The sequence below is a fragment of the Falco cherrug genome, chromosome 6 (assembly GCF_023634085.1).
Source record: "Falco cherrug isolate bFalChe1 chromosome 6, bFalChe1.pri, whole genome shotgun sequence".
Classification (NCBI taxonomy): domain Eukaryota; kingdom Metazoa; phylum Chordata; class Aves; order Falconiformes; family Falconidae; genus Falco; species Falco cherrug.
Window position 1 is genome coordinate 47,808,314 of NC_073702.1, and position 23,163 is coordinate 47,831,476.

At 40.5% G+C, this 23,163-nt stretch overlaps 1 protein-coding gene across 4 annotated transcripts in view; it reads left to right on the forward strand.

Annotated features, from left to right (window-relative positions):
* Positions 1 to 23,163, forward strand: part of TIAM2 (TIAM Rac1 associated GEF 2) — a 90,972-nt gene that overhangs the window by 11,193 nt on the left and 56,616 nt on the right. For all 4 annotated transcript variants that reach the window (XM_055713800.1, XM_055713799.1, XM_055713803.1 and 1 more), the window contains exons 4-8: positions 2,573 to 2,745; positions 3,794 to 4,018; positions 14,280 to 14,465; positions 15,692 to 15,838; positions 19,430 to 19,492. In XM_055713800.1, the coding sequence (XP_055569775.1) occupies positions 2,573 to 2,745; positions 3,794 to 4,018; positions 14,280 to 14,465; positions 15,692 to 15,838; positions 19,430 to 19,492 (794 nt within the window). The remainder of the gene's footprint in view (positions 1 to 2,572; positions 2,746 to 3,793; positions 4,019 to 14,279; positions 14,466 to 15,691; positions 15,839 to 19,429; positions 19,493 to 23,163) is intronic.

Below are 23,163 nucleotides of genomic sequence, written 5' to 3' on the forward strand. Positions count from 1 at the left end.
TATAAACCGTCAGGATAAAAAAAAAAAAGACATATCTTTAGTTGTCTTTTAGATAGTACGTAGGGGAAATATGGGGTTTAAAATAGAACTTACTTTGCATTTTCCTAAAATGCAGAAGTGGAAGTGGTTGTATTGCCCTGCTGCTGAATACAAGAGGGAACTTGGTTTTGTTGGTTTAGTTTGCCTTGTTATGTTGAAATAATGACAGAAATGCCATGCCCGATTTGCAGAGTGTAACAAACTTACCCTTCTCTTACAACTGCGGAGATCTCCAAGTGTTTGTGTGTCATAAAGAACATCAAGTGAGGGCTGCTAAGGGGAAAGGATAGGACCGGTTCCATAGGATTTGCTCGTACCCTAAATATTCTGCCAGACACTGGACAGTAATAGGGAAAAGTGAACTTAAGTAGTATAGAGGCATTTCTATTTATCAGATTCCTTCCTTTGAAAACTTTTGAGTCATCAGATGATTTGGTCAGTAACCTCTGATACATGTTTCCCTTTTACTTGTAACTGTTGTACATTCATTGGCACCGGTGAACACGATGAAATCCATCAGATGGATCTCACTTTTCATACACTTTAGATTTGGGCTGTATGAGGACCAGTGCATTCCACCTCATAACTTTTCACAGCAATTGTGTCCCATAAATTCTAGTAGGCCCAGCTTTCCCCTTTGTCAGATAGAAGAATCAAAACCCCCTTGATTTTGGTTCTGATTCCAGATTTGACCTTTGAGGGAGCTCACCTTGGATTCACATGACTTTGGATGATGTGTGTGGGATTTTTAATACAGCGTTAAGTGTAAATATATTAGAGAATTACTAAAATAAAGGTTGAATTGTTTTTACCTAACTGTTTTAAAAGCATCCACAGAGGAAACATTCCTGTTTTGCAGGTTTAGCTATGTCCCCTTGATATGCACTTCCTAGGCATATTTGCATGTGCATATGTATGCTCAGTATGTCACACTGAGAAATGCCAACAGCTTGAAAATCAGCAAGTCAATCCAAAATCTCAACTTTGGTGCTGCCCTGTGTTGTCATGACTCTGATTGAAGGAAAAACAACAAAGAGCAGGCTAGAGAGATGGCAATGCTGTAGCCCTAGCAAACTCAGTCCTCTACTGTGTAATGTGTAGGGCTTACAGCAGTAATGTATTCATGGATTACTAGGTCCTAAGGGACCACTGTGATCGTTTAGTCAGACCTGCTATGTAATGCAGCCATAGGTCTTCTCTAAATTAATTTCTGAATGAATTTGAGCGTACTGTTTGGAGAAGGCTTGCCTTGCTGGAGAATCCAGCTTCAACCTCAGATTTTTCTAACTGCTTAGGTTATCCTCAGTTTTCAAAATGCATTTATAGTATCTGATCTTAATTCTTCCAGGTTAAACGTTCAGCCATAATATAGTATTAATTTATCTGCCAAGTTAAAAAATAGCACCAAACCCTCTGTTATTAAACTCCCATTTCCCAGGGGTGAAAGTGATGTTTATTTACTTATTTTCTCTGAATGCACAACTAGCCTAAGAACTTATTCAGAAATCTAGCTTATAACTAGATTATTTTAATAATGCTGTGACCCCTTGAACAGGCAAATCGGTGCAGCTCAGAGGACAGTGGATTGTAACGTGGGGCAGAAATGAAAGGCTAGAGGGGATGGAGGGGAGAGGCCCTTCTGGAGCCAGCTTCACTGCCAAAGGCAAAAAGGCAATGTAGTCATATTGCTAGGGACTGGGATCAAGCCTCCTCTGCTGTCCTCCAGAAGTAATTTGTCTTCTTACACTCAGGATTGTCATCGTCAAAGATAAAGTTTGTTTTCTTGATGCAGGTTTCATACCTTAGATGTTACACTATCTACAAGACTGAACATGCTCAAACTCGGCCCCTTTAAACTATTTTAAGTTATTCAGAAGTGTCTTAGTTTCCGATTTGCAGGTAGATTCAAGAAAATCCAGTTTAAATTTGAGAAGTTTATTCACTAAGCATGTTGTTTGAAGACAAAAGTTTCTGCAAATCTCTAACAAATACAAAGATTTCTTAGCTGGTTGTTATGAGACAGGTGGTTCAATTTAATAAAGAAACACAAAAGCCGATTTAACTAAGATGGAATTAATTTTTCTACATGCTTTAACATTTTAATAGTCTGAGTTTATTCATAGAATCACCGAATGGTTTGGGTTGGAATGGACCTTTGAAGAAGCTTACTCCAACCCCCTGCCATGGGCAGGGACACCTTTCACTAGATCAGGTTACTCAAACCCCATCCAATCTGACCTTGAACACTTCCATATTGAGGTGTCCTGTGTTATTTTTAAGTCCGTGGACGTTTGGTGTGTCCCTATTAGGTGTCTGATTAGAAACTTTTCATTGGCAAATTCCTCATTAACTTTGCCTGTCTTCCAGTTTAGGAGACCTTCCTTTTTTCTCTGTTTTAAAAGAGGGACAGAACTGATGTTCTTTGTCACTGAAGGGTGTCTTAATTCACAAAAGCATTAATACAAGAGAACTCAAATGGGAGATCCAGAACTTACTTTCTCCTTATGGTTTTCTGTCCCTCTGAACTGCAAAGGTTGTACTCTGCTGTTTTATGAGACCTATGGAAAGAACTCAATGGAGCAGAGCGGTTTGCCTCGATATGCCCTGTTTGCAGAAGACAGTATAGTTCAGTCTGTTCCAGAGCATCCCAAGAAAGAAAACGTGTTCTGTCTCAGCAATTCATTTGGAGATGTCTACCTATTTCAGGTAACAGTATGCTTACATAACTTTGTTGTTGTTTCCATTTTAGGATGCGTTTGCGCACATGCATGTATATGATTGTATGTACATACACATGCACATACACACATTATGCTTGTGCCTTTGACTTACAAATAATAGCATAATTACACTATTAAACTATACTATTACATTATTGATTTAAGTATATGATATACCTTCAGGTATATGGTATTACACCAGTTGGCCCAGTCAGTTATGGTTCAGAAATAAAAAGAACAAAGATCACAAATCTACAAGACACTTTTGCTACCTGGTTGTTACAAGCTTCTAGAAAACCAGCTTTATTATCAGTTTTTTTCACATCTATTATCATTCTACCCTTACAGAATGGTGCGCTCAACCCTGAACCTGCTGGCTTCAAAGACAGTTAGCTTGAGCAAGATGCTGAAAAAAGAAGGCTAAAAATAATATAAAGGTCTTGGCTGCTTAACTGCACTGGTGGAAATGTTAATAAAGAACAGTAATACGTGGCAGTAACCTGCATAGAAACTTCTTGATTCATAGGCACACTTGTAAATATCTCCAGAGTGACTTTGTGCAGATGTATTCACTTTACCTGTCTGTCCTCTGTCCACTAACTTCTCATTTTTTAAGTAAGCAAACACCTCAGACCTTACTTGTAAAATCTCTATTGCCATGTTACCTGCAGACGAGGTGGTTTATCTTTGAAATCTGGTGGGTTTTACCTTAATTGAAGGGTTGAAGGACACAAGTCACACCTTTCCCACAGCTCATGGGACTCTGTTCTGCTCCTGGAGCCCTCACATCTTGCAGGTCTAAGAAGCAGAAGCTGAAGGTTGGAGGCAAGTCATGACAGAGTGCAGGAAAAGCTCACACTTCCTTTGTTTACAGAGTTTTAAAGATAAACCCGTATTTCAGTTGTTTTAAGATAAAGTGCCTAAGATCACAGTGAACCTGTCAAGCACTTCATGTCCTAGAGCTGCTAATCTTTAGATTTTTTTTTTACTGCTCTTCTCTGCTCATAATGTTGCGCCATTGATTTGTTTCACAGGCAACAAGCCAGACGGATCTGGAAAACTGGGTTACTGCCATACATTCAGCCTGCGCTTCCCTCTTTGCGAAGAAGCTTGGGAAAGAGGACACTGTCAGGCTGCTGAAAAACCAAACCAAGAGTCTCTTCCAGAAGATCGACATGGATGGCAAGATGAAAAAGATGGCAGAGTTGCAGCTCTCGATAGTTAGTGATCCAAAAAACAGGAAAGCCATAGAGAATCAGGTACTGGAAACTATTTTTACAGGAACATATTTTTCATTGTTTCTTGCTTTGAGCTCTGCCTGTCTGTGCTTTCTAGGCCTGAGAGTAATTGCGATGGGGATAGCTGGCACGGTAGTTATAATTATTGCCAGGTTTCTACAGCAATCCAGAGCAGTGCAGGAGGTAGGTGCCTCAAAGCTGAGGGTCAGACCGATCTGGTTTATGAGCACAAAGCTATTTCTTTTCTTTTCTGGAAAAAATGTAATTAATTTTCACTGGTTTATGATATACTTAGCTGTTAATAATACTTACCCGTTTCGTGGCATACCAGAGAATATACAGCATGTTCTGTGAATTCATTTAATTTATTGGTGAATTGCAGTAGAGATTTAAGAATAGGTACTTAGCAATACTGTTCTGCACCATAAGACAGGATATGAAGAGTACTTTATCCAAAGAAAACCGGAGGAAGGACTGAGGCAGACAAAACCATGTGCTTCATGGTTTGTTGAAATTTAGCCCTGACTAGAAGGCCAGGATCCACTGGGCTTCTTAAAAAGCCCTGTAGGAGTCCAAATGAGAACAAGGAAGTCAAGGCTGGAGTTCTCCCTCCTAGGTGAAAAAGCACTGCTGTGAGTACCGCTGGCAGCCACTGGAGCATTATACCAGTATCAATTCAAAGGAAAGGGGGACACGCAGTCACTAACAGCACTTCTTGTAACACTGTCCGGTTACATGCTGGGAATTTTTTATCTCAGTATCTCAGTATAAGCCCAGGCCCATCACTGCTTATCTTGGGAGAGCTAACATACTAAAGGCAAGATCTTTGCCCATGGCTGGAGCAGACCATCTGTTTGCATCCAGACTTGTGTCTAGATTAATTTTGTTGCAGCAAGAAATGGGCTGAGTCATCAGTTGCCTCCCCCTGCAAATCCAAGTATGTCTTCTGAATACCTGATGCGTTATGCTGATCGCAGTTTCATGTTATGGTGGTAGGAATGCCTGAATCTTGGCTAAAGCAGCAGCTTAGTGCTGAGGAAGATTCACCACTAAGATTTGTTTTAAAACAGGAACTGGAACAGCTCCCCCAGAATTTAGTGTTTGTGAGATTTTAGCCAAGCCGTGCCCGAGACAAGAGGTAGGGCAGATTGATAAGCAGCTAGAACTGTTCCTCAGTGAAAATGGTCACCCTGTTGTCTGTATATTGGTGCATAGACATCAGGCCTTACTCTGCTCTCACATCTAGCACATGAACCAGGAATCATTCCAGTGATACCTTATGGAAGTACATCGTGAGGTGTTGACATCTTGCCAGTGTCCCCAGTTTTGCGGGCAGCAACTGGCAAAAGATGCTTTAATTAGACATGCTCAGTGTTCAGGCAAAGACCTCACTACCCAGGGCTTCTCGTGTACTAAACTTGCCTAGTAGTTCAGCCTAATAGGTCTGTGGACTGAGGTTGCTGTATCTTTTATTTTATTAGGCCATTAACAGAAGACATCTGGTAATGTTGACTGGTATTTGAGAGCGCATCCTTACCTGCCTTTCCAGTCAGGGTAGCTGTGGCTCTGTCATTACTTTAGACTGCACATTATGGCCTCTGGAATAGCAACTGAAGTGTATTTCCTTTGATCCAATACAGCAATAATTATGTTTCTTTGGTTAGTGGAACAATTTTAGTTTCAGGAATTTGATGCTTATAATATTTTAAATTCTTACTATATTGGCTTGAACTTGATGAAGGGCAGACTGACTGGTACTGACTACACTTCAGTCAGAAGCTGTATGAGCAGAGTTCAAAAAGTATGCAGGTTTGTGTAGGGGTTTGTGGTGCAGATGTTCATAAGCCCTTTGAGTGCTCAGATGTTTATAATTTATTTCCAGGTCACTTTATTTCATTGTCCACAGCCTAGTGAGGTGAACGGCAGAAAAACATTAAGCATCTTTTTATTGCAGTAGGTTTTGAGACCTAGAAGAATATACAGCTTTCTAGAGATGTCGAGTGCTTGACACACGATGCACTGAGGAAACATCCTGATGTATATTAACTCAATTTACCCCTTCCCTCATTAGATATTGATGCTAGTAGTTTATTTAGGGTCAGCTGAAGACTATTAATGATGCTGTCTTATACCTGCTAATTAGATGTTCTGTCCTTGAATGACTGCCATTGCTTTCCAGCTGAGTCCCTGGAAGAAGTTGGCTGCATTCTGCTGGAACTGAAATCCACTAGGGCTGTAGAAGATCTATTCCTGTTAATCTTCTGTCTATGAATGTCTCAAAACACTGAATGAGGGCAAACCAGTGAGACAAAGAGTGAGATGGATCATGTGCAAACATCCACTAGTTAGGAAACAATAGATTTCTAATGAGGCTTTTCTCCAGTCTTGATCCCTTTGATCTCTATGAAATCTCTCCTTACAGTTGCTGAAGATTTGTTAGCAAAGTCGCTTCAGAGAAAAGTCAATAGATAACTGGGGTTCCTAATCTTTTGATTTGATGTCTCAGAGATGGGCTTTTGCAAAGAAAAAAAAAAATCTTGTTCTAATTAGTAACAGAGAATTCTTAATATACTTAGTAAGCTAACAATTTAAAAAAAACAGTATTCCTGAGGGAGAAGTCTGTGTGTATGTAGCTCAGTTGTTTAGTAACTGTGGTTGGTTAGTTGTCTTTTTCCCACTTTGAGTAACAAGAGGAATACAAATTCTGGGTTTGGTTTTGTGTAAATTTGGTGGCGTTTTCAATCATGTGGCAGTTATGTTTGATTCCTTGGTGCTGAAGTATATTGTATTGGCAATACTGTAGTTTATAAGTATGCCCTACATCCCATCCTGGAAAACTTCACTGGTGATATATTTTGGGAAGTCAGTGGAAATAGTGTGATTGACTTTGGAAGGACCACGGTGCTTTTTTATGTAGAAAGATGAGGCACAGTCTTAATTTATTCTCACTGGGGAATTATCTTGGAAACTGATTTCTATATCCTTTCTCCTTTTCTTTCCTCTTCCTCAGAAAAGCAACCACCCAACCTCAACTTTCTATTTTGTTTCACATCTGTGTTGATTTAAAACCAATAATTCTCTGCTGAAGACATATTTCACAGGGTTTTGCAAGCAAGCAAAAGCTTTTCTTGTTTCACAGTTACCGTCACCTGAAAGGCAGTTGCTGTAAGGAAACCTGGACTTCTAAAATTCCTATAGGTATTTTAATTTACATACATGTTTCTTTTTTGTGTCCAGCAAAGGGACTGGAGAAGTTCATCTCATACTATCTTTTATATTTGGGGGATTTGCAGGCTAGCGATTGATAAAGCTAGTACTGAACAGAAGTGCAGATAAAAAAATAACAAGGGAAATGTTGGTTTTCTTGTGAAATGATTGTTGTAGAGACTTGATGCCTTTGAACTGGTTGAGAAATATCTTCAGCCTTGCAGCCTAGGTCAGGGATTCGCTGTACCTGGATTTACTTGTCCAATAATAGTAATAGGCTTAGTAACTGTTTAAGAGAAAATGGCAGCCCTTCACATTGGTATCGTTGGGCAGTTTAGAAGAGATCAATTGAAGCATCTGCAAGAGCGATGTACATACAGCAGCCAGTCCCAGTAGGCCACTGGCAGTGTGGCTGGAAATCCCGAGTCTGCACATACTACCTATAGCCATATGCGTTTATATTACTATATGCAACAAATATGTTGTGGGTGGTGGCTTCCCCCCAGGGTGTAACTTCTCCCCTAAACTGAAGAGAATTAGGATGAAAGGTAGCGAGTTTGAAAATCCCCTAGTGCCGAGATTAATTTCAAAGCCCGTATTTAAAAAACTAGTTTTCCTAGCTGTTTAATCTGCTACAGAAATCACAGTGTTCCCTGTGACTATGGAGCCCTGTCTAACTGCTACTGAACTTAGTGAAAGGCATTATTAGCATTTATTCAGAGCTCTGTTAACAAAATGTTGCACCTTAAGTAAAAACTGGGGCTGTCTGTGCCTGTGGGACTGGTTTTAATGGGATGGAAAATCTACCTCAGTGAGGGCACTGCAGCTCTGGGTGTATTTTATGTACTTGTTACATAAATCTATTCTGTTGTCTCAATTTAGAACAATAATATGAATAATAGTTGCTTAAAAGCATTCTGGGTTTTTCTCTTCAAATTTTAGTATGTTGGTATAATGTTTTCCAAGCTATTCAGACATTTCTGACGTGATTCATGTTTTCTGTGCACATGATACTTAACTTACTTATCAGATGGGTTATGAACATAGGTATTTACTTGCAGGCACTGAAATGATGAGGCATTAATGAGAAGAACAGGCACATGCTGGGAGCTATTTTTTATGGAAGTTTTTGTATGTGTCCTACAACTAAAAGTAGTTTATCTGTTACCATGAAAAAAAGCGGGGGGATCAGTAAGGTGGTGGTCTGTTTACTCTGGGTAGTCATTAAATCCATTAGTGCCTTTCATTCCCTTCCCTGTAGTGGTCTCTGGCTTTTTATACAGAGTTCATTACATTGTTTTGTTTAAAATGTACCTGATTCTTTCTCTTTTCTCTCACATGTATAGGAAGATGATTGGAATAGTTTGGGCAATTTTATTCTTTGGGCTCCCCAAAGCCCAAATTTCATGTCTTAATTTTCTATAAAGCATCTGATGAAATATTGGCTGACATTCAGATAAAAACTCACAATAATAACACTGACAGAGAATCTATTCAGGGAACTTTGCTAGCACTTACCAGTTTTCCTGCATACAGATTCAATTTGAATTGCAATACAAAGTTAGTTTTCTTTCTTCCATACCTTCCTAAATTAAAAAAAAACATTACCTAAACTTGTTAGAACAGGTCTTCATTTTGGGTGGTCTTTGAACTGGCTAGAGCAGAGCTCTGTTTTCCGAGAGCTTCAGTATGATTTCTTTACAGGTGTCACTCGTCAGTGTAGGATGGTCCCTCCCTACACCACTAGCAAAATCCTTCTCTTTAGTAGTAGTAGACTGTCACTAAGGAATGAGGTGAGTAGGCAGTCAGAAAGTTAGGGAAGGTCACGTCCATTTCCCTCAATGCTGTAATTACTGTTTTGCAGGTGAGTGAATTTCTGTCTTTGTTTCACAAAGTTTTAGTATAAAATAATGAAAAATGAATAAACTGTTACAGAATGTGGAATTGCATAGCATTATTTCATACAATAAAGCTGGTGGGGGAGTGTGTACAGAAAGGGCTGGTTTTCTGATTTTTGGGGAGGGCCAGCTGGGGACTAAGATTCAGTGGCTTTCTTAATTACATCCCTAGCTGTAGATGTACATGTGGTACCGCAAGTTTTAATCAGTTTATTGACAAGAATGTAAATTGGGTACACGTGTGTGCACTTTTGTGCTATCACTGGTATTGGGAATAAGATTTCCTCTGTCTGTTTTGGTTAGAAATTATGAAAATTCTGTCCTTCCAAACCAAGCAGAAAGATTGCATTTATTGTAAAAAAGCTGTTGTCTTCTTATTTCAGGAAGTTTTCTTAACCATTTTTAAAGTCACTAGGCAGAATGAAGAACAAAGGGTATTGTTAATTGCACATCATTGTTGATGTACTCTATCACATTCCTTTTATTTCTTTCAACCAAATGTTATGACAGCATCTCTGTAGTGTCCTTTAAAGTAATGGAATTTCTGGGAGAGTGATGGTTTTGCTTTTTAAAGTTCTTTTTAGGAAGTAATGACAATAAAAATCTTTCCCGTGTCCCCAGAAACCAAGTGACTCATTTATCCAGATGGGTACAATATGAATTGTGTCTGAGAACCAGGGACTGGAATGCAGAGTTTGGTGGTGTTTGTAATGTGGTTGAAAAGCTGTTCGTATAGAAAAGTGGCAGAAGTTTCTTTTAAATCCATAGAGTTCCCTGCATCAGCTTGCAGAGACATTTTCCATCTGGGAAGAAGATGTTGCGTAGGGGAAGATTTTGAATTTTTACTGCTATAGATAGTTAATTGTATCAACGAGGAGCTCGTGTTTCTGCATGGTATATTACTAAATCCAATCAGTTTCAGAGGCTTAAGCACTCAGTTTTCTCAGAGTTTGGCCCTCCTCTCTGTGCATCTTTTCTTTTGTGCTGCCTTAAAGAACTGCCAAGTGGAAAACTGGTATTTTGTTGTCAGGTGAGCTGTCCAGGAAGTTTCTTCCATCCTTCCTCTAGGTCCTTTAGAAGTATTGCTACCTTGAGTTCATATGGTGTCATTTCTGGCACTGCTTTCACCATTCACATACTGATTTGGATTTTATTATGTGGAACTCTTCTTACTTGGTACAGAACAGATTTTTGAAAATGAGACAGTCCTTCCGCAGCCCTGCAAAAGACACTGTTTGGACTGTAGTATAAGAAGGATAAGGAGCCGGTGACTTTCCCTGAGCCACACTGTTGGCACTGCCTTCACTGGGACGGTCAGGGCCCTCTCTTTTACAGTCTGAAAACCTCAAGCATGTTCGAATGGAGGTAGAGGTGCCACTAGAAATGTCACCTGCAGAGAGAACTGTATAGCATATAGGAACTGTGGATCCCCATGTCACCTGCTGGAAACCACTGCCTTTCCAAAGCTTTTTCTGTAGAGTTTACCTATAGAGAACCTAGCAGGGTTATTGAATTAACAGAGACCGGCTTTCAACCATCTTCCTTTAGCTCATCTGTTTGTGTGATTTCAAATTTAATTAATTTATGATTGTTTCTTAGTGGCTGAATAGATTTTTCACCACATTGCGAGGAGAATTGACTATTTATGTTCTGAAAATGATCATTACTGCTAAAGTACTGCCAGAAGTACCACACTGATGTTCCTTTGTATGTTAACTCTTAAAAACTCATTCCTGAACTCACTCATGCAAAAGCTCATCCTCTCATGTAGCACTCCCCACATAGTTACTTTCTTGTCCCTGTGCCTTGTTCCTTGCATGAGTTCCCCTGGTGGCCTGGGCTAAATAATTCATGCCCCTAACTCTTAAGGCTTCCCACATTTTACTCCTTTCTGTCCCTTTGCCACAGCCTCCTTTTTCTCTCTGACTTACAGGGATCCTATTAGGCCAAATAAATTTACTGGGGTGGCCCCTCCTGGCCGTTCTCGCAGTCATGCTGCCACTAAACCTAGAAATCCTTGCCGAACATTTGCCTGTACTGAGAATGACATCCTCCCTTTCCTCTAGGAACAGCTTGAGATGCTTTTCCTAGAAATTGACATGGAGGTTTTGAAGCAGTGTCCGAAAGAGGATGGTTTGGGATGCCCTGGGTGCTGCAGCTGACGGTGCAGGCAAGCACAGCAGTGGAGCAGGTCACACGAGAAGTGTTTCACAAGTGCTCGCAGGTTTTGGCACAGCTCGAACAATGGGCCTTATCTCCTGCAGACTGGCTTTGTGCTGCTGGTAGCCTTTGTCACCCATTCCATTCTCACGGCTGTCTGGTGCATCCGCTTTTTCCTGCTCGCTTTCGAGCAGATTTCAAAAGGGCTGTTTTGTCTGTGCATGATGAAGTTAAGTCCTTGAGCCGTCTTTTGGGCGGTCCTCCCACGTGGGGCAGAGATTTGCCTTACACAATAGCAGAATAAGGAGTGCAGCAGTTAGTCTGTAGGCTGTAAATTAACTTCATGGACCAGGTCATACTGTGCTTTGAAGTTGTTGCTTCTTTATTTGTGTGCTTCCCCTGTTTAGTCTTCAACAATATAAATCTTTAGAAAGAATTATCATAGTTTAAAAGGCTTAGACAAATAGCAGCTGGTATTGGTTCGTGGTCTTCGATTGGTTCCAGACATCCCTGGTTTTGATAAGACTACAAGACAATCCCAGAAATTCCCTGCCTACAGCTTTTGCTAATGCCATTAAATGTAACATCACGGTTACCAATGCTTTTGGAGCTGATTAGCTAGCATCCTGCATGACTGATAAACACCTTAATTTAATTATTTCTTCTGAATGTCCTCATGTTGTACCCCACTCCCCCTTCTTAGGTAATCTTTATTTTAAAATAAAACTTAGTACAAATGTATAATGGGGATTTTGGAGAAGGCCTCAGAAACACAAGGGTGCCAGTGTTCAGCTCATGCTCAATGGAGGCAGAATGCTCCACTTCAGCAGCGCCCAAAACAAGCCTTGCTCTGTTCCTGAGCTATTCAAAGTTGGATTGGCTTTGTACCCACGGAGGTGTCATCCCACAGGAAAAGACTTCACCTGAGCTTGTAGCTTTTGGCTTTGTGAAAAGCTGACAACCATGTTTTCGTTCTAGTTCGATGTTGACACAGTGAAAGAGCTTGTCACAAAACCTCCTATTGGAGTCGTCCCATGCGTAAAGTACTGGCAAGCAGAAAAACGATCTGTGAGCGGTGTCTGAGAGCACAGAAGGAAGCAAAATAAAGGGCAATGATTGAATAAACCCAAGAAAAAATGACAGTTCTTTATGGGGGCGCAAAAGATGCATTTATGAATGTCTGTGGTGAGGGATTAGATCAAGCATCTTTGTTATGTGTATGTCTCTGTCCTTTTCCTCTGGACTTTTAGGAATTGCTTTCATTACAAGCTTTTGGAATTCTGTCTTTTGCTTTTAATAGTCATTCCCTGAAAGTTTTTGGGGTTTTTTTTCAGTGTAGTGTAAATTACAATTTTGCATTCACAGTATATTGTCTTCCCTTTCTTCGCCCTACCTGCCAGATAAGTATTTGGCTTCAAAAGTATTGCCATAAGTGACACCGCAGTCTGTGAGCACATGCGTAGGGAAGCCAGACTAGGTAAGGTCTCTATCAGCTGTGGTACGAGTCTTAGCGCCGTTTTGTTAACAGGGCCTTCTTCACCCTTTGCTCACTTCTTCATTGTTGAAAGTAAGAGGCAAGATGTGCCTTGTGGTATTTGGCAGCATTATAAGGGAACTGAACTGATTTTGCTTCTAGACGAGCCTGTGGGTCATAGTCTGCCTGAGATTTTTATTATACTTATCAATTTGTTTTCTAAGTCACAAAGGTGCTTGCCCCAACCTTGGCTAATCTCAGTGTAACGAGCTAATGTCCTGTGTGCACAGGGGCGTGTGGGGTGTGCCGGCGAAAGGTATGAAGTCAACATGTGTTGGAGAAAACGTGATGAGCTTTCTCCACAGCCCTAAACCACTTGTTGGACAACCAACATGCGGTGATTGGAGCTGACACTGGAAGATCAGTGTTGTCAGGGGATTTTAACAACCTTCAGTAGTACATGAACTTGGTATACATTAACTTAATGAACATGCCTTTTCTGCCTTCCCATGTGTGAATGTGCCTACTCTGTTAAACACAGCCGCCTTTTTATTTGTACTGTTGATCAGTATCAAGGTATATTGTACACTGTGAAGCAGATTTTAGCTGCAGCTACCAATCTGTAAGTTGGGGAAGTAAGAAGCAAAATTTGACTTTTGTGCAGTGCATAAGAATCGTAAGTGTCTGCGTAGATGAGTGTGTATCTACTTGTACCAATACTTGACGTCTGTCATCTAAGCCTTGATTCAGAACTTTGCCTAGGAAATATTTGAGACTTCACTTCCCTAATTGTACATTGAAACTGGATTAAGTGGTCTGTTAGATCGCATATGCCTCTGTTAGAAGTGTTTAAAATTGCATGAAGGGTAGGTATACATTCTTGCTTTTGATCCAGTGGTTGGTATTGCACATATATAGCTCATTTTTGACGTTTGCCTGAGTGTAAGCATGCCTTAGCCTGTTAGTCAGGTAAAGAACTGCACATCCTTGTGTTGCCAATATTGTCTGCTCTTTACAGATGGAGAGGCCATAGGACAATAGTAAAGAATGAGCAGGACCTATCAGAGTAACTACCAAGCTTTGCACAGTGCCTTCGCTTTTACAGTGCATTAGCGTAGCTATGCTGCTTTGCTTTCAGCCAGCCAGCTATCCAATCTAAGCTCGTAAAAATGAAGGAAACAAAACTAATCTCCAAAAAGGAGAGAAAGAAGGGAGGCGGGGTGCAGGGGGGAAGCGCCTTTGTGAACCACAGGGTTGTGTTTTTATGTAACTGCTTTTGTGGCTATCAAACTACCCAAAGTTCACAGTATGTTCATCTTGTCAGTATGCATTTAAGACCACCAGCTTTGTTTTATTTCAAGCCATCTTTTGGGTTGATGTAACACAATATGACTGAATGTGTTTTGGCATGGAATAACTAATCTAATCCATATACTACCAGATGAAAGCAATTTACTGTGGGTTTGGGGAAGAGCTCAAATTTTCAGCGCAGCCTACAAAGACATTTTTCCCCTTTTAATTGTCCCTTTTTATATCTAAACAGATCCAGCAATGGGAACAGAACCTGGAAAAATTTAACATGGACCTTTTCCGAATGCGATGTTACCTAGCCAGTTTGCAAGGTGGGGAGCTCCCAAACCCAAAGAGTCTTTTGGCTGCTGCCAGTCGTCCTTCAAAATTGGCACTGGGGCGGCTCGGCATTTTCTCTGTCTCATCCTTCCATGCACTGGTAAGTCCAAATGCACTTTTCATGGGTGTGTTACACAAAGCCATTGTTAATATTGTACTTAAATGTGGAATTGTGCTGGGGTAGTACATGGCTGCACCCACATGTGTTGCCTGGACAGCCCTGTTCCCTTCTCACACTTTCTGCCTGTTCTGTGACTGCAGATAATTTTTCTTTTACAGAGACAGACTTTTAAACCATGAGGAATATGTCCATAACTTTTTTTTGTCCCCAGAACTGGGTACTTCTGACCCATACTTAAAAAAAGAAACAAACCAAAATATTCCTCCAGAATATATGTAAAAGAGTCATTGTGCTGAAATTTTGTCACTGCAATTTCACCTCCACTGAGTTAAGAGTTTAAAGTGTAGAGGAGCTAAGTTGCTTAGAGTGAAAAGAGCCTGACGCTGACATTTCTGAAAGTGGTTCAGGTGACTCTGGGTTGAGTTGATCTTTTTTGGAGGTCCAGATGGCTCCATTTTTCAGAAACAGTTTGATACCCTTCTGAAAAGGAAGTATTTTTAGAATAGGCTAAAACTACAAACAATCCAAAATTATAAGTGACTTTTAAAGAACAGTTAGCTGTGTTCACAAAGAAGAATGAGGGAGATCCTGATCCTCAGCTGCTATCACCCTGTTGGCTTAAAGGGAAGTAGGGCAGTAGCAGGTGCACCTCTGCTCTTTAAGCGTGGCAGGGCTGTGAGGCTGATTGTGGCAGGGAGGGGTGGGCGACATTTGCTGCGTGAGAAGTCAGTCTGAATAGTAGTCCTGAAAAGTCTTGTCAGGGAATGTTTCTCTCTGCCACTGCTTTTACCAGTGTGGTTTGTGTTGTTGCTTGTTAATAACTCAATGCCATAGCACGTTTATCTCCTACATTTGGCAATGTTGAGAGTCTTTCTTACAGTAGCAATTTCATATCTGAATGATAGCTTATCATTCTTCTTCCAAGCCTTCTCATTAACTTATTTTTTTGTACAAAGCAATGTCTTCTCAGTTCCTCCCTTCCAATGAGCTTCTAATTTTGCCCCATGACGAAAAAATTACAGTCACACCACTGGAATACCAAAACAGGCATCACCACTGAAAGTTTAAAACATTGTCCTTGCACCTTGGCATATTAGATTGGGGTGAACTGAAGTAACTCTCCTTGATGCCTCAAGCTGAAATAACTGTCAATATTTTGCTGTTAGGAAAGTGATATAGGAAAGCCTGTCTCTGTGTTTACATAGATCTGCTCCAGGGATGAAGCTGCTCTCAGGAAACGTACCCTATCTCTGTCACAGAGGGTCCGAAATAAGAAGGGTTTATTTTCTTCGCTAAAAGGACTGGACACATTGGCAAGAAAAGGAAAAGAAAAGCGACCTTCCATAACTCAGGTAGATCTTATTACTGGGGACAGCATAGAGTGGCTTGCTTCTGCTGGGGCTCATCCTGTGAGGTGCTCTTGATGCACGGGGTGGGAGACATCTGTCCATCAAACCTGTGTTTGCAGTTTCAGTAGACATGGCAGACTTGCAATGGGAGAGTCACTTGTGAAGAGTATATATCGAATTTGGGGTTTCTTTGTGATAAGTAAGATTGGTGAATGAGGTTTTGACCCAGCGGGTTAGTTTATTATCACCAGCTCAAAACTATCAGTTACCACTTGTAATAAAACTTGTCCTCTGGCACGTTGCAAACTGCTTGGAAGTAGAGTTTCTTTGGAGATAGCCTGTATGCACGGTCCTTAACACAGTGTGTGCTGGCTTCTGACTGGAGCTCTGAAGTGCTATTGCAATTGAAATAGTAACACAGGTGAGTCTTCAAGGGAGAAAGAGGGGAGACTGCTGCAAAGACAGCTGTCTTTGGCATAGCCCCTCAAAGCAACATGTGCTGCTTGGAAGTACATTTTAGCCAAGCCAACAGAAGACTGTTCTCATGCAGGAGGCCAGCTTAGGTGTAGACAGCTGACGAATAAAGCCGTGCCAGTTTACACCAGCTGAAGGCTTGGCACAGGTTTGATGTGCTGGGGCAGGCTGGCCCTGGGGAGAGTGGCTGTGCTGATGTGTGCCCCCGCTGAAGGGCTGCATTGCTGAAAAACTACAGCATCTCACTGGGTCTTTTTCTCTTTGTGAAACTAATGGCCCGTGCACACAACTAGTGTAAACCCCACGCTTCAGGAGTCTGTATTTTCCTCAGTAAAAGCACAGCTAAATGTGAAACAAAAGTTTGCTGCCTTCTCCCTGAAAAAAAAAAGGTCAGTAACAGCAGAAACAGAGATACTTCTTTGATGGTGAGGCAGAAGGTGTAAAGATGCACCCACACTCATGACATTACTATTTTTACTAGAGTCTGCCATGTCTGCTGTTTCTTCTGCAAAGCAGTATTTTGTGCATTGTTTATCAAGTGACTTTGTTCCTATCGTCCCCTGGTATTTTGATTTTATTAGTCAAAAATATATGATCAGCACTTGAAAATCGGCTGTTCTTGATTTATGGTAATCTGCTTGTGGAATATTTAAACAAGCCTATCTGTACACATACTGCAGTAGTCCCAGAGCTGGTGCAGCAGATTTAATGTTACTAAATAACATGTCAGCATTTTCTGGTGTAGTGGTTTGTATTTTTAGTAGGTAAATATTTATCTATGTGTAAGACTGAGATTAAGCTTCTTTGGGTGACTTGCACATTTTAGCATATCGATCGAAATGTGTTTACATGGTGAAATTGCGTAAGAATAAAACTCTAGTCTCTCTTATGAAGGAGGGAACTGAAGGAGAAATTTTCTCCAGGTCATTCTTTTCACATAATTTCCCCTGTTTCACCCAGCAGGTGAGGCTGGTCTGTGGGTCCTGCACCTCTATTTCTTTATTAATAAAAGAGCCTTGAGGGAAGGGATGTTGTGCCCCTTAGCTCTGTTCCCAGCGGAGCTGATATCTCACAGTCTTAACTGGGTAATACGTCCTTCCCCTGCAGAGCTCAGGTATGGGGAGGCTTATATCCATGGCAAGGAGAGGAGGCTCCTGCTGCTGTTCCACTGCTTTTCCGAGCACAGAGGAGGGAGCCCTGGTGCAGGCAGAGGTGTGGCCCCAGTGCATCCTCACCCTCCTTCCAAACCTTGCAACTAGCTGGCCCAAAAATGTGTCCATTTTCATCCATGACTTGAGGCTCTTGATTTTTTTTTTTATTTATTTATTTAATATCCTACAATAAAATTAAGGAAATGTAAATGCTGAGTGTTGCATATGAGTAACACCAGGCTATGACTCATACTTATAAAAGTGTGGAATTTTTAAAGGCATGGCTTGAAAACTGACCCATGAACCTAGAAGGTGGCTGAAAAGGGAGCCATATCTTTGCTCAGGCTTGTGTGTATGCACATAATTGTATATCAAAATCAGAACAGGCTTGAGGCTGTCTTTCTTATTGTCTCTTTCAGCCCTCTGCGACACTGGGTTAAGCAGAGAAGTGGAGCTCACTTCTCTGCTCATTGTGCTGCAGTCTGTCACACAATAGGTTAAAAATGTCTTGCTTTCTTGGATTTAATTAAAGTTCATTTGTCTAAAGCTGGTATTTTTTCATCTGCTGTACCCTAGCTTCAAAATTAGATAGTATATTCTTGAGCATCATTGTGTCAGAGAAGTTTTTAATTTTAACTTAAGTTTAATGTTATGGTACTAATAAAAAAGAAGGTTCAGAGTTTCTATGCTGGGAGGCTTTCGTAAACATTAATGAAGTGGCTCAGTCTTTTATAAATCAGTTAATAAAACTGCACTATAGCAGATGGGGGATGTCTAGGCTCACATTATCCTTGGTTTCTTAAATGCTTATCTGCTTTCTTGTGTCTAAATGATAAACTGTTTTGAGAAATCATAAACAATAAAATACTTTCATTACATCTGTGGGTGAGACCAGGAAGAGGAAGTTCAGAAGTGGTGCCCTTTATTTGCATTAGCAGAAACTGGATTTTGTATAAGATTTAGAAAGAGTTTGTTAGTGTCTTGGATTATCCAAAAGGCTTTTGCTAGTACCCCCCCAATTTTTTTTTCCCAAAAAGAAAAGAAAAACCTAAACAGAAAAAGCTCATATATAAGTTTGATACTGTCCTGATTTGTTGACTGCAGGAGGAGTTAAAAAAACGCTGTTTATATTTGCACTTCAGGAGGATAAAGTTACTACCTGCAAATCTTAACATCATGTATAAACTGTATAGATCTATCCTTATGTTTATACAACCCTTTTCACCAAGTATCTGATTGTATCCATAGCTATGTATTGGATTTAAAACAATTCATTAATAAGCCTAATAGCTTTGTGAGATACTAGTAGTTAGGCTTTCAAAACAGTTGGGGAATGTAAGTCTCAGTTTCTGCTTTCATCACTTCCCAAGCAGACACAGTACTCAGCTATTTTCATTACTTAATAACGCAAGTTTTGAGTCAATTATGCCTTTAAAGCTAAGCTAAAAATTTCCATCGATAGTGTCGACCTAACTGCTCGGTTAGAAGAGATGAAAAACTGTAGGGTAAGGAGTCTTAGAAAACAGAAAAAAATATTTGAAATAGTTCCTTTAAGTCATTGTGAGATTTGTAGCTGTACCTAACCATACCCAAAAAGGTGAAACTGTAACTTCCAGTGTAGTACATGATTTGAAAGTAAATGATTTTAATCTTATTGCTAAACAGAAGGTGGGAAAAAGCAAGGACATGAATGCTTTTACACATATTTGAATATGAGTGTGCATGTAGCCTGAAAGAGTAAACTTGCTTAGATTTTCTTTATAGAGGGAGATTTGTACTTCTTTGATACTTCTTCTAGTCAGAATAAAGCGATAAAAAGTACAAAAAGATCCCTGGGGTTTGGCAGGTTGATATATATTTATTAATTTAGTTTTCATTTTAATTTTTTAAAATAATTTACCTAACATAGGTAAGAAATAAAGGGGTTTATTTGTTTAATCTATTTATTTATCTTTAATATTTTAAATAGATTTTTGATTCAGCTGGAGGACATGGATTTGCTGGTGTTCAGAATTCAGCCAACTCTGCTGAGGTAAGATATACCTGTCCTTATTCTGCACCATCTTTTTTAAATTCCTGAATGTATTTCACCAAGCATACGATGAGGCTGGTTCAGAAACCCTACAGAGGTTCATAAAATGCAGTTAATGTTAGGTGGCAGGATTATAATTCTGCTAATGAAACCACTTCAACATAAGTTTCTGGATATGCATGGTAGCCTTTTTTTTTTTTTTAAAAAAAAATAATCCCTAGAATCTTCACAGCACTAATCCTTACAGTGCATACACTGTCTGAGAGAGATTTGGTACCAAGCTTGTTTGAAAGCATCCTCCACAATACGGTAAAACCCAATGTGTATTTTTCCCCTTTGCCTACTTTAACAGAACCTGTGTATTTTGAGTATAAAGGCAAATAAAGTCTAATTAAAGTCTGTGAAGCATACCAGCAGAGAAATGAGAAACTATATATAGTTGAAGATTGCCCAAGTAAAGGAAGAGAAAGCGTCATCCCCAAAACATCACCCAGTAAATAGCTGCTGCTGATGTTCTCCAGTGCCCAGGAGGAGGAGAGCTGCTGCTCGTCCCTGCCTGGTATGAGTCAGGGTCCCTCTCAGCTCCCGCAGCCCCCCCAGGGATAATGTCACTGTACCCCTGTCTGGAAGCAAAGCAAGGTGCTGCAAAATCCATAACTGCATACATGTAGGACCACCGAGTGTTGCCTGTGTACTGCAGGGTTTCCATAGACAGAATCTGTCTCCCTTGGTGGGCTTGTGCAGACTCGAAATAAAAAATGCAAATTAAGTCTTAGGTGCAGGGTTTCTGGGCTTTGGTTTCTGGATGATATAGCTGGATTTCTTTAATGACATGTGCAAGACTCAAAGGGATATTTTTCTTCCCATCTACCCCCTGTCCCTTTTCTTCCTTTGTTCCCTGAACCAGATATTCTCCTGATGCAGTTTAAAACTTGAAAGAAGACTTTATAAAAAATCATACTACAGTACTATTCCCTTTCAGCTGAGTTTGTGTACCAGGTATTACACAAAAAGTCAAAATCTGCATCTAAAATGAAATATTGCTCTTGAAAATGATTAACTATAATGAAGAACTGTAATGAATCTCATGAGGAAGGCTTGGATGATGTTCATCATTTCTCATAGGTTTTTATGTTGGTGTTTTTGTATCATTATGTGCTACATGGTTTATTTTCTCATCAAGGACATTCATTTAATGGCTAGGTAAGAAAGAAATATATAATTATGCAGAAGTTATACCACTGAGAGAGGCATCTCCCGCTGACAGCAGCTAATCCTATAATGCTGTTTTGCCTCTGAAGGTATCTTCACTTTTTGTCTGTTCTTTGAAGAAGTACATTGAAACACCTGAATTCCCTTGGTTACCTGACCTTTTGCTTTTTATTTCCTGGGGTGGGAAAGTATTTAAACCAAATCACTCCTCTCTTTTTAAAATAAATTATAATGATGAGGGATCTCTGGGTGAAATGGTCTTCTGTAGAGAACACAACTCCTCCAGAATGTGCCGTTGGGTGTGGTGTGAGATGGCATCCATTTCCCACCTCAGACACAGTAAACGCAATTCATTCCTGTCTGATCCTGTTGAAACATGGAAAGGTTTGGTTCCTCCTAAAGCCAAGGAGAGGCAAAATCCTTGGTTGCATCCCCTGGAGGTTTCTCCTGATGGGCTGTCACATCAGTCCCTCGGTTTAGCATCAGACCCCATGAGGCTGGGGGCTCAACAGTGCTGCCTTGTGCATCAGGGTCTGCTGTAGGTCTCCTGTCCTCTGGCTGAACAAGTGTGTTTGCTCTTCCTGAACCCTCCTGAGAAGACAGAGAAAGGTTTTGAAGGCACCAGGGAACAGGCAGAATGAAGTCCTCTCCCTTTGGTGCCATGTTGGGGAAGTGATGAGGTCTGGCTTCTTGGCCCAGCTCTGGATAAAAGCAGCCTTCTCCAGATTCCGGCAGGGGCTCGCAGCCATGCTCCCCAGGGACAGGGGACCAGGGGTGTGATGTCACTGCTGGTTTTGGGCTAGGCTTTTACAAAGTTTGGCAGGGTTGTGTTTCAAGACTAAACCCTTCCCCAGTTTAGGTGCTGAAGCAGAGCTCTGGAGCTCAACCTTATTTTTAGAAAAGCATTGTTATTATTATTATCATTATTATTATTCCAACCTTATTTCTTAAACCTTTTTTAAATGGGAATTAAATACAGTGTGTGCATTTTTAATATCCTGACATTTTGATGAATCATGCGACAGCTCAGAAATGATTCATCATAACTGAAAACCGTTACTTTGGCATCAGACCAGTTTTACTGGCTGATTTAAAATGAAAAACAAAAACAGCATCAAAACTTTTATAAAATGCTACCTGAGGAGTGTAGCGAATGACGAATAGTGAAGTCTGCCAGGGAGGCTGTATTTTCCCTGAAAAGAATGATAAAACCAGAGGCAAATAGTGGGAGGAAATTATGAAGTAACCTATTGGTCCTGCAGCAGCCCTGTGGCACAACGTGTGACAGTCTGGAAATCCTGGCGCCTATTTCTGGAAAATTGGATGGGTTGTTATAACTTTATGTGGCAATGAATGAATGAACTATTGTACAATTAGTCACTACAGGCATAACAGGAAAAAAAATCTCTTTTCATGTCAGATTTTCTGAGATGGAAAATGTGGATGAAGCAACAGTACCTTGACTGCAGTTAAGGAACATAGTCGTGTTTAATAGCAGGGGCGAGTTTATCTCAAGGCATATGCTGGAGCACCAGTGTACGTGGCAAGGAGAGGGAAGTACCTCATGTTGGCTACAGAACTTTCTACCCTGTCTTAAAAGCTTCCAGAAAAAAGGTGGCCTTAAACCTGCTCCTTATCACCTTAAACCTCTGTGTTTTGGGGTTTGGTTTTTTTCGTCTCCGGCAAGAGTGAGGTTTATTTCAGTTGCACAGATTCAAAGAACTGCTGTTGCAGGGCAGTAAACCACTGTGGCAGTTACAAACCTCTGAGCTGCTGGGAGCATCTCCCTAGCTGAGGGAACATAGCCTCGGTTTTCCCTGGAGGAAGCCGCAGGAGAATTAAGTCTGACTCATTCCTGCTAAACTCTCAAAGCCTACCTGTCTTGCCCTTTCTCCTTTCTGTTATTTACACTGCGGAAGGAGGTCAGCCTTTATTCCGAGGCACTTGATTTAGTGCTGAGAGGACCATGCTTCTACAGGGATTATCTTCAACACTACCAGTGTTACGAGCAGTCTGGAACCACAGCCACCAAGGTGAAACTTCACCTGATGTACATTTCATCACTCCATTAATTGCAGTAGCATAACAGGATTCCTGTTACGTATAGTGGTTTCTGGATTTTAGGATTTCCATGGACCTGTGTAATTGACATTTCCTTTTCAACTAGTTAAGAGGGACAGTCGAGCAAGAGATACAAGATTCGCGAATGCCGTTAGTTTGTTAATATTATTCCACCAAACCCAATGTTACTCTGGCATCAAGTTATTACCCAATATGTGCTGTCCTATGGGTCGGCTGCAACCTGAATTTCTGCATTGTTTGGTAATTACCTGAATAGGATTGCTTACTATATAATTTTCACAGCCTCGGTTGTTATTTGGGAAAACAAAATAGTATTGGTCTCTTTGTTGCTATTGGTAGATTGTTGTCAATATCTTTGCTGCCTGCAGGAAGGGAAG